Source organism: Pavona decussata, unplaced genomic scaffold (genome assembly GCF_977016875.1).
Source record: "Pavona decussata unplaced genomic scaffold, jaPavDecu1.1 SCAFFOLD_348, whole genome shotgun sequence".
In the NCBI taxonomy this organism is placed as follows: Eukaryota; Metazoa; Cnidaria; class Anthozoa; order Scleractinia; family Agariciidae; genus Pavona; species Pavona decussata.
The window spans coordinates 279,959-297,500 of record NW_028145732.1 but is presented as its reverse complement, the minus strand read 5'-3'; the positions used below and the strand labels follow the sequence as shown (position 1 = coordinate 297,500).

The window sequence follows — 17,542 nt, the reverse complement described above, 5'->3', positions numbered from 1 at the left end:
TTAATTTTGTTTGTTTTAAGATTCTAGTTTGGAAAGAACTTGACTATGGCAAAATGACTGAAGTTGAAAAGCAGATGCTTGTTTCAGAAGTGAATCTCCTAAGAGAACTCAAGCATCCACACATTGTACGGTACCATGATAGAATCATTGATCGCTCAAATACAACCATCTATATTGTGATGGAATACTGTGAGGGAGGAGATCTGGGAGCATTGATAGCCAAACACAGGAGAGAAAAGTAGGTTTTGTTGATATTTGTTGGAAATAATAATAATTATTATTAATAATCTATACACACATGTTGTATAAAGAACTTATTTGCACTTCTAGTTACAGAGGCAGCATGATCACAATCAGAATAAAATTCTCTTGAAGAGAAGATCAACACAACCAATGTAGGAACAGAAATCTCGTATAATCGGTCTCAGTAATACTTTATAAAGGAGTTCTTACAGGTTATTTCATCCTTAATTTACAATATTTCAAAAAGAAATTACAAACTTAAAATAATATAGGTATAAACACATTTCTGGCAACCTATAAATCAAGTGATGGGCATTATTTTTGAACAGTAAATTATGTATTTACATTCACACAAAAGTAAAATTTTCTTTTCTTTATAAATTAGGAAATTTGTAGAAGAAGATTTTATTGTCAAGATCATGCATCAGCTAGTCATGGCGCTCCAGGAATGCCATCGTAGGAAGGATGGTGCTCATGTCCTGCATCGAGACCTGAAGCCAGCTAATGTTTTCTTGGATAGTAACGTTAATGTCAAACTAGGAGACTTTGGATTGGCAAGAGTGCTTCAACACGACACAAGCTTTGCTAAAACTTTTGTTGGAACACCTTACTATATGTCACCAGTAAGTAACCTACTGTTTGTAAGACATTACTGTATGAATATTATATAAAATAGAGTCAATAATGTAAGTAAGGAACCCATAAAGTACTCCCAAATTTTTCCCAGGGAAACACACAGGTGCACATGAAAATTCTCCCTGTGTTGTGTCTGCTTGCAGGAGGCAATTTTAATACATCCTCACCTGTTTTGCTCTGACTCTAAAATACTTTTATGACCGTATGAAAACTAAGGGGCTACTCATAGTTTAAAAGTTACCAGAATATCCAGGGGTTTTTTGTGGGGAGCGGTGTGGGGGGCGGGGGGCAAATGCCAATGGAGATTGCTTCACTTCAACCCTCCGACTTATATCACATGTATACTGAACACGCTGAAGGCAGAGAATGCGAGATACACTGTAAGAACCAGAGATTTTTATTAAAACCCAATTTAACAGACATGGACATGCTTCTTTTGAGTTACTGAAATACATAAATAAATGCTTGGCCAGGTCAACCTTAGTATGATTTTACTTCAAGATTTTAGTTATTTATTAAAAATTCCAAATGAAGGACTGAGAGCATAACCAACCCAAATGACTTTTCAGATTTCTTTTTGTTGGTTTAGCTCAGATTCAACGGAGTTTTTGCATGTGGCCTTGAATTCCTTCAGCAAACACTGCTCTAATGTTTTATAAGCTGCTTTGCACTTTGTTTGCAATAAAAACCCATGATTATAAGCAAGATTTCCGTTTTTATCACAAAATGAAGCTCAACGCAGGAGATAAAACATTGTTGCAATGTTACCTGACGGAATGCAAGGCTGCATGCAAAAATTCCGGTTTATCTAAGCTAAAACAACAAAAAGCAACATAAATTGAAAAGTCATTTGGGTGGGTTATGCCCTCAGCCCTGAGTATAATCTACTCAGAGTACATGGAAGTGAAGTTGAGTCAAAAAAGTACCAGGGTTGCCTATTAGTACTTGTCCAAGATGAGTGAACCTTAACGAAATGGCTGTTTCTGTCATAAATTTTAGGAACAAGTGAATAAACAAAGTTACAATGAGAAATCAGACATATGGTCGCTTGGATGCTTGGTTTATGAACTCTGTTCCCTGTCACCACCCTTCACTGCACTAAATCAGAGGAGTTTAGAGGCAAAGATCAGAGTGGGAAAATTCCATCCAATCTCTGAAAAGTATTCACAGGATCTAAGTGACGTTGTGAATTCAATGCTTAGAGTGAATGTAAGTACATGCTGTACTTATGTTGTGTAAAAGTTAAAATGCCAAGGTATGTGTACATGACTGTACAGTAGATCCCTCATTAGCAACATGCTGTACATGTTGTTAAACTGAGCCACTTTATTCCAGTACAGATCCAAAACCGTGTAATTTACACACAACCTTTTTATGCCCTGTTGATATGTACTAACACAGGTTTACTGTTAGTAGTTGATTGCTAAATAAATAAATATTAAAACAATTCAACAAAATACCTTCATTCAATCAAAAGACAAAAATACCTATCTTATGACTTATGTTGCACTTGTTGGCAATAGACATTAAAGTTTCTTACCTGCATTATAATTTTAATAAGTTTATTTACAAAATTTGTATTAAATTCATCAACAAGTTTTTGCGGACACTGGTGTGGGGCAATTTCCAACTGGTGCTATTTGCATAAAGTTATTAATATTAGGTGTCTTCACAACTTTCCAATTAAATCAAGGACTGTGGGAGGCACTTGACTAGCACAGATACAAAAATCTACCAGCATCACTCAAACAGTTATTGTGTTTGTTTTGTAACAAAAGTAGACCAAAAATAATGTTCAGGTTAGTATGCACTGGCAACTTAGTAAAGTTAAATATCAATATATTTTCTGTTATAATGTTTTACACAGGAGGACCGTAGGCCATCAATCGATAGACTTCTTTGCAGTACACTTTTCCACAGATTTCAAGGAGAAGCAGAGCCTCAGTGAGCATTAATTTCTCACTACTAAACTGTAATTTATCAGCAAGTCTGCTAGAGATATTTTCAATGATTAACTTGTAGTTGCAGGACATGGTGAGTTTGATTGACCATATTCCAGAATAAGAATGAGCGGAATAGCTAAGAAGACATTTCGGCAAACATTCGCTGACACATGATATATTATGAGCCATTTCGTACTCCAGTAACTCCTAAAACCTCTTGTGAGGGATTTCTTGTCATTGTTGAATGTATTCCTATTCTGGAATAGGGTCCATCGAACGCACCCTTAACAAGGGTGCTGTAGCCTAAGAAAAACACCATGGTTTAGGCCAAAATCTCATTAAAATTTACAGGGCTGGAGCCAGATTCATGATTAGCCACCTAAGTTAAGATCCTTAACAAGGATACATTTGACCTAGACTTTCTCAAAGTTGCTCGCTTCTCTCTACTGAATGGACCTGGCGCGAGCTCTTGCTCGCTTGAGCTCTAACGGTTGCGCTTCACACTCTCTGAGCTAACGATCGCGCTTTGCGCTCACTGAGCTCGACTTGTAAGCAAGTCTACATTTGACCTTAGGTCAATAGCAGCCACGTGAACGGAAGGAGGTCTTTCTGAATCAGGCCCCTGGAACCCGTCTCAGGTGTAGCCTAGACTGCAAGTGTTGTTATGTATATGTAGATGCACCCTTCTCAATTGTAAGGGTGAGCATCTTCCCTCCTTTTTCTAAAGGCCGGTTTAGACGGTACCAAATTTGCTTATGGCTGTTGCATGCAATTTCTGGAGCGCGCGCTGCTTGCACCATGTAAAAAATCGCACACAACTTTTGTCATTCAACATTGCCTATACCTACGATTGTCTATTTTTGACGTTCACGACAGTCGTGAGGAAGTTGTAGGTTTGATTAACACGAAACGATTCGTGTCGTGCCGTGTAAATCACCATTAAGGCAACAGCCTTGACCAGACTGAGTATAGTCACAAAAAAATTGTTAGCAGATACTTTGAAAACACAAACAAACAAAAAAGAATTCTTTAATAATCCACCGTACCTAAAAAGATGCTAACTGGTACATTTACAGTGCCTATAATTCTTAGCGTACGAAAACCCTTAAAAGGCTCAAAAACTTCAAACCTAGCATACAAACTGTTGTTACTACGGGCATAAAAAATTTCTCAAAAAAATATGGATTTCTATGTGCCTATTGACTGTGTTGGGTTCGCACGTGGTGTTGTGGTAAAATGTACGGAAGCCATCTTTTTCCATATGGTGGATGCAAGGCTACGCGCTCGTGTCGCGCTCCGCGCGAAATATTGCATTCGCCCCGCTTGGCTCATAAAGCGCCTGTCATGCAGACTAGCGAGCATGCAAGAAAATATCTTGATGCATAATAATAATTAATAAACAAGCTATGTTTTAACAACTCTTAGAAATTAACCTTAACACATTATTATCCAGTTATCTGTTCTACATTAAGCAACACACTTGACAATGTTTCTTTCAGGAATGATGGAAGGAAACAAGATGACTTCCTCAGAAGATGGGAAAGGCAATTAACTGAGAAACAGAAAGAGTTGGACAGTATGTATATTAGAGACCACTACGATCACCTATAAATAAATAATTGTGATAATGCCATTGCAGCTCCTGTCATAATAATAAAATCTATAATTTCCATGACATTCCTTAGGAAGAGAAAAAATGTTGGTAGAAAAAGAAAGAGTGGTGGCTGAAAGAGAAGAGAAAGTAACAAGGTACAGTGTATGCTGTGGTGTAAGCTCTTTTGGAGATGTTTTGTGTAGTTAATTGACTTGTTCACTGGAAATTTTCGAGAGCCATGAATGGATATGTTTGCTTAACAATAACATAACAAAAGTTTTGCAAGCCTGGTTGAAGCTCAGTTCTTTTATTATCGTATTATTTTGATGTCATCCAAAATCAGTCAAACAATTAGTCTCCTTCGCAGCCGTTATTAGGGTTGTCACGAAACACTCCTCCAACTACTAGTCAAGATTTGATGAATTTCTTTCTAATCACAATTACTGCGTCAATTCTTTAATTAATTAAGCTGTTAGGTCAAAAACTGCATGTGGAGCTACATGTATGTTCCTCACGTGATGTTAGTGACTAATGGCATGTTGATTTGCACATGATGGTCATCAAAGAGGAAGCCCATTATTTGTTTGACCATTTATCTCAGTTTCCCCCTCCTGCTGCATTGTCAACAGAAAAAACCAAATAACTGATATTGGATACTGCTAAAACAAATTACTCTTTTAATACATGTAGCTAATTAGCTTACAACGTGCACTTAAGATGCCTGATGTGTGGCATTGTTGATAATCTTTGATTACATGTAGCTATAGCAATGAATTGGACATTACACCAACCAACAGAAAAAAAAAAGTGGGAAAGATTACAAGACTTGAACATTTCCTTGTCAATATTGGCCAGGCAGTAGACTGTTAGTTTCATGTCTCAAGTCCTTCTTTGGTCCTAACATGTTGTATAAATTGGTTTTTAATTATTTAACAATAACCAGTAAGACCATTTTTTTTTCAATATTACTTCCAGGGCTGAAACTAACCAGCGTCTCCTTGGTCTCCGAGAGGCTGTTCCTTTACTTCCCAAGAGGCCACATTTATATGGTAACTTGGCAATGGACAAAGAAAATGATGTCCAAAATGTAAAGAGAAAATACACATATGATCCTGAAACTCGAGCAAAACTGTTTGAAGATGTCACAAACAATGGTTTTCCTGTTAGACGCCATCTTCCTGAACTGGGATTTAGACATGGAAATATTCCCTATGGAAATGCTCGACCAAGAGTGTTATCTGACTTTTGATAAAACTAACTACATTACCATATCCTGATCTTCAAAATTCAGTCTAAGTCTTATCCACACTGTCCAGAGCTATTTCAGTTTGTACATTTTTTGAATTAATAAGCCTTTTGACTAGTGTGATCAGTCGATGAGTTTTCTTCTCAGATGGTGGAGATGTAAAGATGGCACATGCAGTGAACAGCTGATTTAACAAGTGCACCAACCCAAGAAGTTTAAGGGTTACAGTACCTGCAGCTTTTGCCATTTTTGGTTCACTCTTTCTCTTGGAAGAAATTTAAAAGACTGTTCACACAGTATGACATAAATGAATACTTCTGTTACTGTATAAAACTTTTGCTTGAATGTAATCACATTTTTTACTTATAATAGTGTGTACTAACAATATTATTATTGTATATTTAGCTTAGAAAGCATTTTTTGTTTGCTTTAGAAGTCTTGTATATTTAATAGAAATATTTATTAGTGTAGTAATGTAAGATAGTGTAAATATTTATTTTGAAATAAAATAAAGTGACTATTGATTAAATTGAATCAGTGTTAAATCATGCCTTTGCAGCTGCTGATAAGAGTATACAGGGGCTTGGTGAAGAAAGGGGTTAGGGTTAGGGTAAGGCCAAACACTCAAACCAACACCTTTACAGTGGTATCTTACACTTTCACTGCTGTATGATCATGATCAAAGCAACATGCTGTAAAAACATCAACAGTGTTTGTTCCTCCACAGCATTCTTTATCGGCCATGGACATCAAGGCACTCACTAATCAATTTGTGAGCTATGACCAAACTACTGTAATCCCACTTCTAATGTATTTATCAATGTAGTATTTTAATTTTGAAGGCTGTGTTGAGGAAAGCTGGTACTCACAGATGGAAGCAGTCACTTCAGGAAGCTAGGTGAGACTTTGCATCGGCCTTCATGAACCTATCAATGGCAGGCCAGGCATAGGCAATAGGTTTGACAGTGTTAGTGAAGTTTTCACGTGCGACGTTTGTGCGATCTTTGTCTCGCAAGATGTAGTTTAGAATCGGCTGCGTAAACTAGAGGCGATTTCAGCGCGATTCAGTGTCTGTGCTACAAATACAGCCAGGTATTTTAACAATATTGTGAAGCGCAACCGAATATATCCATAGAGAGGTTTGCGCTATACAAATGTAAATTATTGTTATTATTATAAGGTAGTCTCCTTCGCAGCCGGGAACGGGGAGCGTTGCGTGACTCCGGCCCGAGCGACTGCGAGTTTCTTCCTTACGTCACGCACCGACTCTGTGACTGTATTTCTTGTTGCCATAGAAACAAACAATACCGTCTTTCAACGCGACTTCGCCTTCGTCATATTTCTGTTGCTTCGTTGAACTTAGCAGAGCTGCATGAACACGTAGAGAGATTCTTCACTGATAGCTGATTTTTTTAAATGCCTAATCCACGTATCTCCACCCAAGGTAAAGGACTTTTAGTTTTTGAAAATATGAAGGGTTTTTTTTTCTCCCACATGATGTCAAAATGTAGACTAAATGTGTTCACTTGAGTCTTTGTGAGTCATTTATTTAGAAACTTTACTTAGTTCATAATCTTCTCTCGACTGGATTTCTTTGTTAGTTGTTTTCAACAGCAACATTTTAGCATAATGACGGTTTTGCCGTGTAATAGCTTATATGTGACCAGACCGAAACAAGTGCTTTACGTAAAATCCTCTCGTGATGTCCAAAAAGCTGTTCAAAATTAAGCTTGCATTAAATAAGGTGTATTGATCAGTTAGTTGAATTGGACAGTTGTAACTTTATCCTTTCGATCTGCTGAGACATTTTTTTCTGCTCGAGGGGGGAACTCTGATACATTTTATTGACCAGTGCATATGCACCACAAGAACTTAAAACAGCTCAGCTTTTTATGTGATAAGTTAATATTTTCAAAACTTTCAGAATGGTTCTACCATGCTCCCAGCAAAAGGACATCAAAGCCCGCGAAGCAGGCCCCTGCTGCCTCACAGATCCCAGGGATAGGGGGACTCAAAGATGAGTTTGTCAATCCTGAGCAAGATGACAGACATTTCAGGAGAAAGTGGATACGAGACACTGATTCAAAATACATTAAACTGGCCAAAAAAGGTGGGCGCAAGAATCTGCTGGCGTTTAGCAGCCCACCTTCAAAACCTGAGGAGCCAGTTCCTTACCCAAGAGTGGACTGGTTTGATCATGATCATCCGGCAGATGATGAAGTTGATGAGTTTGGAGACACGGGGGCTCCCCAGGAAGAGCAACACGAGGAGCCAAAGCCAGGGTAATTGTTAACGCAGCAATGTCACAGCAATTTGCTGTATTTTGGTCAAAACTGCAAAAGAACCTGTGTAACATGAAATTGCTCTTACAACACCAGGAAGGAAATATTTTGGTTTTTCTCCCTTTTGGAAGAACAACTATAATCGGTTTTAAGCGACTTCTCTAAAATGCACAGGAAGAACTTTGGCCAATTTTTTCAAGGTGTAATCCACTTCCATCTTAGCCATCCAGTCAGCCAATAAAGATAATTAATGGCAGTTTCTGTGCACTAGAAGGATCATTGTTGACAAAACTCAATCATATGTTTTTGGCTATTCACAGTGATACTGAAAACAGGTGACACTGCATCGATCTTTAATAAGGAATTGGTCAGCAAAATTGACATATTTCTCAGTGACAAGAATCTTCAACTGAAAGGAGGTGGCCATTTCTGTGAAGAAAAACAAGAAAAAAATTGTGGTGTTTCTCCAATAGAACACAAAAAAGTCATTGGTCCCAAATACATGTACATGGTATCATACCGCATGTTGTTTATAAATCCCTGGCTTCAGTTGTTCAAAGAGTTATCAGCTCTTTGAACAACTGGGGCCTGTATTTTATATTCACACACGGTACAAGTCAGGAGAAATGAGCATCCGGTGACAGTTTACTAAATTAGCTTTTTTGAAAAAAGCTAATTTAGATTGAATCACCAACTGGGCATGCATCAATTCTAACTTGCAAACTGAATTTTGACAGACAGGCTAGAAGTTGCTGACAAAAAAATAAATGTAAATTTCTTGTTTTGTTATTTATTTCAGGTATCGTGTCCTTCCTGATTGGTATGTTCATGTACATGATTTGCCGTCAGACGATGAAGTTGTGACAGGTGGCTATCGATCAAAGAGGTCAATCATGGGATTTGATAACCTCTCAAAATGGCAACGGTATGTACCCTGTGAGAGGAAGAAGGTGGATGTTTAACACCTCAAACTTACAGCACTTAAGTGTAAAGTAAAATACGCTTGATTTTTAAAAAAATGTTATAAAATGTTTTAAAGGGATGCCAAGGATGAAAGGGAAAAGCCCAGCAATGCCAGACTTCCCCCACTGAAGAAAATCAACAAGCCGGATAAGAGATTTGAAGAACTGAGGGAAGCAAGGAAACATGAACCTCAACAAAGACAAGTTCGATTGCCTAAGATGTAAGCGGTTGTTCTTGTTGTTGTTGTAGTTGTGGTCATTCTTGTTTTATTTCCCATGCATGATAGAATATATGTAAAATGTGCAATACTCTGTAGTTACTATTAAGATGACAATACAGAGAATAGGAAGGAGAACTGAAGGCCTCTGGGAATATTAACTGACCGATAGTGTGTTTTTAGATCAATTTTTTCTTTGGTTTAGCTTTTTGTTCCTTGCTTTACACTTGGTTAAACAATAAAAAACCTATGATTAAGGGCAAAATTGTCGTTTTTATCACAAAACGAATTGCAAAGTAGTGGCTAAGTGCTAGCACTGGGGCAATGTTTCCTGCAGAAGGAATTGAAGGCCACACATGCAAAAAGTCCAACGAATCTGAGCTACAACAAAAATTGAAAGAACAGATCTAAGAAGCACTTAAACATTTAGCTCAGTTGTGCATGTCTCAAGCTCTTCAAATTATACATACATGTATGACCCTCAGGAGTAAGTGACCAGGAAGGAAACTTGAAATTCAGGCTATTGTGCCTCAGATAATATGTGCATATGGCATGTCTTTTTTGCAATGCACTAACAAGCCTTGTTATCAGCTAGAAGTATTTTTCTCTATGCATATCCTTGTTTAACATTCAAACAAGTCACACAGACGCCTCAAAATTGGCAGGCTGAGGCTTCCTAATTTAACACACCCCATATTACTTAGTTTTTTAGTAGGATGCAAGGTCATCTGATATTTCCACTCAGTGGCTCATGATTGTACCATATCATTTTTGTTTTTTTAGAGATCCCGAACCTGTGAACTTCAAGCATTTAATGTCAATGGGATACCAACGTGATTGGTTTAATGAACAAGGACAAAAAACAGAGGAAGAAAGAGATGAAAAGAAGGTATAATTTTTATTGAATGTTTTTTTTTAAGTTTATTTTACTCTGCATTTCAAACATAGTAGGTGAACTAATCACCTGCCATGGATCAAACATATATTTGCATCAGGAACAACCAATAGCAGTGGGGAAAACAGAATCAAAAAAATTGGATTTACTCTCACCAATCACAGTACAGTGCACAAGTGTTACCAATAGAGACATCAGAGTCACTTTTAATATGTAGAAAATAGGTTGGCCCTTTAATTCAGAAACCAGCTACTGCCACTCACAAGAGTGTTGTCAGACAAGCATTGTTTTGAGTGACCTATTAAACTACGTACTTAATTATTTACTTCTACGGGAAAGGTAGGGGGAGGAGGGTATGGGTATTTTCTAGAACTGCAGATTCCATGATGACTAATAATTTTAGTCTTGTTGTCAGTACCAAACCACAAGTTCCACACAGGGCAAAATCCAGTAAATTCATTAGAATTAGTATAGGAACCTTTTTCAAGAAATTAATGGTATTGCAAACTTGTCAGTTGTTAAATGCAGTTTGAATTATTTTCAGTTTGGCTAAAAATATCAGGGATTTGCAAAAACTACAGCATAATGCTGGCTTGGTGCAATATTACTGATTTTCCTTAAATTTGAAGAACAGTTTTTAATTTGAATTGTTTCATTTGTTGTGTTTTGTTAAATAAATTTAGAGACAGCAAAAGGAAAATGATGAAAAGAGGGATGAACAAAACAGAAATGCAATCGCCATGAGGTGAGTTTAAGGTTATTTCTTCAGTTTAGTTTAAGGGCTCATTCTGTTTTTGACATCAAACAATTTCCAACCTTTCCCAGAGCTCACAACTGGCTACAGTCCAAAATAATGTTAGAGTTTGTTTGCAGCATCTGAAACAAGATTTAACACCCCATAGTCCTAGAATATACCAGAACAAAATTCCAGAGTGGAAGGATTCTGAATGTAGGACTTGTATAATTTAACACTACATGTACATGGGTTAGTTCTCTGTAATTGTTTTATCTGATATTTCATTTATTTATTTTTTATCCAGGAAACCATTAGATGCCAACAGGAGCGATAAACCTCTGTTTAAACTCAGCAAGTAAGATGATATGTTAATAAAACACCACAACCAGAGCTCTTATTTCTTGATATATTTCTCAATGGCTGCTGGCAAACACTGTGATGAGGACTTTCTTGGGTTTATGACCACCTAGACTAATTCCCTGTGGGGATCGACAGCAGCTTGTTTGAAATTAAGTCAATGTTGTTGCAGGAAATTTCCACAATCGTCCCTGTTCTGTTCTGTTGCGCATCGCAGTGTAACGGTACTAGCCTCCTAGGAACATCCTGCCCTAAGTAAATGTTTGGAAGATAACCCCAAGAAGCTCATGTGTTGATGTGTGTAATGCTGCCCCTTGACACCAAGTCTGAACTTAATGTCCCTCCCAATTGGAAGGTTTTATGTTTTGTCTTACCTTCGGAGTGCCCCATTAGATATTTCATGTTTTAGCTTCTTGCTTTCTTTTATGGTCTGCAAGGCACTAGTCCATGGGGCAATTCCCTTTTAGTGTTTACATAGAGAGACTAGTCAGTCAGGGACTTGCCCCATGATCAGCTCACATACAACCACAGTTCTGAGGGGAAGGCCAGGCTTTTGCCTTCAATTCAAATCACTCAAGTTGCTGGGACCAATAATAGTCCCTGCGATTACAGTTTCTTTTAATTGTTAATCTTTTTTGTGAAAATGGGTATATAATTCACATGATAGGACAAGTCTCCAGGACTAGTCCCACCAACAATTCCCTCCGTGTGGACCAACCTTTAAAGCCTTTGACTTGTGAGTCCCCTTTCCCCATAGAACTTTCAATGACCTGTGGGGTGGTATAGCAGGGGAGTGCACATCTAGTGTGACAATACTATAAGCTGGCATTGTATATGCACAACACACTGCTGGTTAGAGCTTCCAATAATTTCTGCTTGGTAATATAAGGAACTGACAATGTATATCAGTTGTGAATTTGAAATGAGTATTCTCTTTGTTGTTGTCTGAAAACTTTGGTGTTGTAAATGATGGAACAATCATATTTGCTTAAAACTTCAATTGAGAGCTCAAGGTAAGATGAATCTCATCACATTAGTGTATTAACAGTCTGTTTTTGGGTTTGGTTGTTGTAGATTTGAGAAAGTTCAACCCAGAGTGGAGTCGTTCCGAACGTAAACAAGTTGGATGCTTATGAGCAAGATTCGTGTTCAGGGTTTTCAAGATGTACCTGTAAATTAAATACTTCAAAGCTTATAAACTGCTGCCCCCAGTTGGAGGAAGGTGGATCTTCCGTGGTTTCGTGGTCATCACCTCTGCAAGAGGACTTTATTTTTATCTACTGAATAGTGAACAAGGCAGCCTGCTAAATATGGATGAGATTTTTGGGCGTCAAAGATAAAAAGAGTGTTATAATGTTAGTATTTATTATTATTTTAGTGAGTTCAAAGAGACTCTAACAATGCCCTTTCAAAAAAGTGACACCCTAGAATCTCAGATACAAACCCAAAGGTTTATTAAAATTCAGATTTGGGAAAATAACCTGATATTATTAAAGACTTTTTTGATTAGTTGAAAGCTGTTTTGCTAGAACTCATTCATGGCTTGAAATGTGAAAGAAAAGAAGAAAATGTTTTGCAATTTTATTTACTCTGATCATATTACACTTCAGCCCCTCCTTACTGCACAATACACTACAACTATTCTCAATACCCTGCTACCTGCAAAACAGCTTTTTGTGAACAAAAAATGTAGCCCAGGGTGTATTTTGTTAAAACTTTGCTCTCATCTTAAAATGTCCATGATGGATGACTTAAGTGACTGTTTTTTTTATAACTGGATTTACCTGTGCTTTTTTAAAAAGTAAACGTCTATGTCATCATTTAAGAAATGAATGAGTCTAAATGTGCCAAGCTGTTGTTTTCTGATCAAGGTCAATATTAACAAAATTAAGGCAAGATTTTAGTCACTTACAATAACTGTAAATGACTAAAATCTTTCCTTGATTATGATAATAAATTATTATCATATGTTTGTAGCAATTTTCTGGAAACTTTTCCATCTTTCAAATGGGTAGTACCAGAAAACATCCATTCCCCCCAAGGGATTTTTTCCATCACCCCCCGCCCCCTTCCCCTATGCAAATCCCAAATTTAGCTTCATTGTTTGGGCCTTTGAGCATGTTGAGGTTCCTCCCCTTGAATTTTCGCTCCCCTTTGTAGGGGGAGGGGGGGGGGGGAAAGGACATTTTCTGGAACAACACAAATTTGTGTTAATTAATAACAAAGAGGTCTTTAGTAAATGCAAAGCATAGAGTAAATCGCTATGGAAATATTGTTCTGAAATCTTTATTTGGTGTATATAGATGTAACATAGATGTCAGTTGACAATTTTTACATGTATATAAAGTTATATGGCTTACATTATCCCAGACATTAATGTGCATAGACATTATTTCTTTGGTACATGGAAATAAAACAAAGGTATTCAACAATGTGGTTATTTGGTATCTCTGTTGTGACTAGTCCGGATTCCTGGAAATTTAATAACTCTCTGTTAATTGACCAAGATTGTGTCGAAGTTATTTCTGAAGAAATACCCATATCATGACATGGCGGATAAAGGGCTACTCCGGGAATTGATCAAAATGGAAACAACGGCAACCGCTATTATTTTCTCCAGAAGAAAAGCTAGTTAAAAACGTGTCGATGAAAAAAACATATATATTGAAAAGATTCAATCGCCTACAGGAACAAATCCGTTTAAATTTTAACGAAGCGACAAAAGCTGAAATAGGTTGGATTAAACTCAAACTCACGAAAATAATAGCCAGAAAAAGCCAAGGTGCAACGGTCTGCAGTAGAGCCCGATGGTATGAATTCGGTGAAAACAACAGTTAGCACTTTCCCAACTTGGAGAAAAGAAACGCTACGAAAAAAAAGCACATCACTTCGTTAGCAGAAGAAGACAATTCTGTTTTACGTGACGGGGAACAAATCATGCAGGAAGAGGAGAAATCTTTGAATCTTAAAACTCCACCCCCGAAACGCATAATTGACATAATTTCAAACTCTTGTTTGAGTCCAGTAGGAGCGCCTGGTTTGAGTCAGTCGACCTGACAACTAGGCTCGATCCGAGTGAGCGGCGGAAATCGAGCCAACCTGACAACGTTGGCAATGAAGAAGTTGGAAGCTGCGCAGGGTCTAGGGGTTCACGATCGAATTCTTATAGAAAATGCTAGAATGTGCTTAGACATTTTATGGTGGATGGCTTTAATTACGCCTATGAACGCGGTCATTTATCCATCTCCCACCTGCTCGTAATCATGTCCTTGACACCAAAAAAGAATAAAGATCTAACGTATTGACAAAACTGGAGGCCAATTCCTTTTTGAACATCGCTACAAAAGTCATCGCCCTCAAAATGGAAAAAATACGTAAAATTATTCACCCCACCCAAATGTCAAAGGAAGATACATAGGAGCTAAAAGTGTCAGGGAAAAAAGCTAACGGCAGAAAGTACAGTGTCGCTACAGTATATCCATTACCCTTTTCTGGGACAAAATAAATTATTTCAGAGTAAAAAGTAGCGAGATTAAAACATGACGTTTCGGCGACATGTCACCATCAGGATCAAAGAAATGCCGCGGGAAATTCGAGTGCCTTATTTACGAGATGCTTCTAATAAGGAAAAAGAGACCGACTCTTAACACTCAAAAGGACTCCATACCAGCAAAACTGTTCATTTAATTTGGTACATCCTTGTGTTTTACTCCATCTCATTTTATTCTAATGTAGTTTCACACCCTCCTTTCTTTATATAACGTTACTAAACTTATAACAATTTACATTTGATAATGGTGACATGTCGCCGAAACGCCATGTTTTAATCTCGCTACTTTTTATTCTGAAATGTTTTCCCAAATTCTTCGTTATCAAAAGAAATTAAACTAGCTCTCAATTCCAGTACAAAATCATTCACATTTTACAAAAAGAAAAAATGGTTCAAGACTCGGCTCATAGTCCTTTTTGATCAAACAGTCAGTAGTCATTCAGTGTTATCTTGCCGGGACCGTTCCATTTTACTTTTCTTCTTTTACATTTTTTTCCCCTCAGATAGGCACTTGAGTAGGTGCGTACAGGTAGCTACGCCCCTGTCACGGTTCAGCCCTAAACCATCTAATTGTCATCGGTAAACACTTTTTTTTACATTGAATTGTAGTGTAGATAAATCTTGTGAACAGCAATTTTAAATTGTGATACCTATTTTAAGATTTGATGTGTAAATAATTTTCTCTTCTACAAACAATTATTATTTATTTATTTCCTTATTTATTACTTATTTATTTATTAATTAATTATTTATTTATTTATTTATTTCTTTATTTTTATCTCCTAGTATAGTGTACATTGTTTTAGGACTATCCCTATTAAAGCATACTGTAAGGCATTCAATTGAGCAACATCTAGACCTTTTTCCATGTAATGGTTTCCAAAGTAGCAAGTAGCAGTCAAAAATGTTCACGTGACCACGATTATACATCCTACGTTTGGTGCTCGCTGTTTTACGTTTCTAAGTAAAGTTGAGCAGCTTCGTATCAGCATCAATGGCCAGAATTATTTCAGCGATCCTAAATTGAGTCTAGCGGCAAGCATGCTCAGCTACCTCGTAGAACAGCTAACAACAGTATTGTAGATTTATAGACTTTGTATGGGAAAATTCAATTCGGCTGTAGCTCTGCGGTACATGTAGCTTGTTATGCTGTCGATTTCTTAAAATGAGTTTTGGTTATGGATCATTGACAAACTGACATGAATAAACTGAACAAGCAATGAAGCTTAGCATGGGCAGCCAAAAGGGTGGTGGATCAGATGACGAGAGAGTGACACCGGACGGGTCAGTGAACATGGTCAACTTATATCCCCGAAACAGAGGCATGATAAATCAGTCTACTGAAAGTTCGTTAGTGACGCGTGACACTTGCAATTGTATAAGTGATAGGATTAATATTATAACAAATATCGAAAAGTGTCAGAAATGTTTAAAAAAATTAAAAAAAATTAAAAATTAAATTAAAATTACGCTTTGAAACGTCTGCGTATTATTTAAAAATTCCTGACACTTTTCGAAATTTATATTAATCCTACCATTTATAAAACAGCCTGTTGGAAAATAAAGCTGATGCACAATCTGTAAAGAAAGTAATGAACGTGCAGAACGTGTTCCAAGTTTTCCCAAGGACAAAATGAAATGAAGGCAGCTGTTCGCCAAAAGTTAATAGGGACCTTCAGATTTTTACTATGAATACGAGATTTAGTACTGAACGACTTTTCAAATCTAATGCGCGTGGCTTAGATGACCGCTTGTCACTCCAATTTTGTTTCTAGTGTCTCCTTATTCTGCTGGTAAACAATGTGAAGGAGCGAAAGTTTTGGGCATATGACTGATTTGAAATTTGAAAGTCGTACTCGTACTCAATCTCGTTGTCGTACTCTGATCTGAAGTTGTTCCATAGTATTGACCCAAGCGAAACTTAAAAATAAAGCACCCTGATTCGAACAATGAAAAAGCGTCTTAACTCAAAAAGAGCCTGGCTGGCAAAACTGGACGAAACTGCCCCCTGAGCCAGTCTAAAACGAAGTGAACTCGGAAACTCGAAAAACTGGACACCAAGACTGATTTAATTTTCAATACGTGAAGGTAATTCTGAAACAGCATTATATTTCATTGGGGATATTGTAATCCGACTTTTCAAAAGGGCTGAGTAATGTAATGGGAAAAAATTCATAATATCAATACGTTATCATCATGATTTCTCGTTTTATGTGGTTTGGAATAGTCTTGTAGATCGCTTTTCTTCACAGTAATAAATAGATGAGCCTTTACCGCCTTTTAGCGTCAGTAACCACCTATTAGTCAAAACAACAATAACAGTATAACACAGGGACACCAGCTGTTGGCTTATCCTTTTCGTGTCCCATGATTAATATTGATTCACATCCGTGATGACTCACGTATTTCTGGCATTGAAATCGGTTCACTAGACATTTTAAAGGGAAAACTAAATTTGATATTATGGTTGCAGACGTTGCAGAGTGCTTCATTTTCGAGTCGTTGAGGTGCTTCATTTCCATCCTGATGGGTGTTTCATTTTCGAGTCTTTGGGCGCATGGGCACATCGTGCTTCGGTCAGTGTTCGTTTTCGACACCACCATTCCCCAACGGGATGAACGAAATAATAATTGAAGGAACGAACAAACGAATGATCGGACGGACGAACGGACGGAAGGAAGGAAGGAAGGAAGGAAGGAATAAGGCCGTGTAAATGACACTGTAGCTATAAACCCTCCCTCCAGACTAGCGCTGTTTCACTGTACTAGTTTGCATCAGACTTTGGAAAAAATTAGCCCCCCTCCCCCCTCTGCCATCCTCTCCCCTTTCTCTATAATTGTGACTTTCGCGATATCCAAAACCAGTACGAAAATACTGTTC

General features: G+C 37.5%; 2 protein-coding genes across 5 annotated transcripts in view; both read left to right on the top strand.

The window, feature by feature from the left end:
• Nucleotides 1-6,191, top strand: part of LOC146453147 (serine/threonine-protein kinase Nek2-like) — a 21,114-nt gene extending 14,923 nt beyond the window's left edge. For all 4 annotated transcript variants that reach the window (XM_085096979.1, XM_085096978.1, XM_085096981.1 and 1 more), the window contains exons 3-9: nt 21-238; nt 629-866; nt 1,879-2,088; nt 2,747-2,823; nt 4,322-4,398; nt 4,508-4,571; nt 5,392-6,191. In XM_085096979.1, coding sequence (XP_084953105.1) covers nt 21-238; nt 629-866; nt 1,879-2,088; nt 2,747-2,823; nt 4,322-4,398; nt 4,508-4,571; nt 5,392-5,665 — 1,158 coding nt within the window. In that variant the 3' untranslated portion in view covers nt 5,666-6,191. The remainder of the gene's footprint in view (nt 1-20; nt 239-628; nt 867-1,878; nt 2,089-2,746; nt 2,824-4,321; nt 4,399-4,507; nt 4,572-5,391) is intronic.
• Nucleotides 6,192-6,947: 756 nt separating this feature from the next.
• On the top strand, nt 6,948-12,779 carry LOC146453146 (uncharacterized protein C7orf57 homolog). The gene is made up of 8 exons (XM_085097005.1): nt 6,948-7,106; nt 7,587-7,944; nt 8,744-8,869; nt 8,984-9,127; nt 9,908-10,013; nt 10,703-10,764; nt 11,060-11,110; nt 12,187-12,779. Exons 1-8 carry the CDS (start codon nt 7,079-7,081, stop codon nt 12,227-12,229), a joined length of 918 nt encoding a protein of 305 aa, XP_084953131.1. The 5' UTR covers nt 6,948-7,078; the 3' UTR covers nt 12,230-12,779.
• The last annotated feature ends 4,763 nt before the right edge of the window (nt 12,780-17,542 follow it).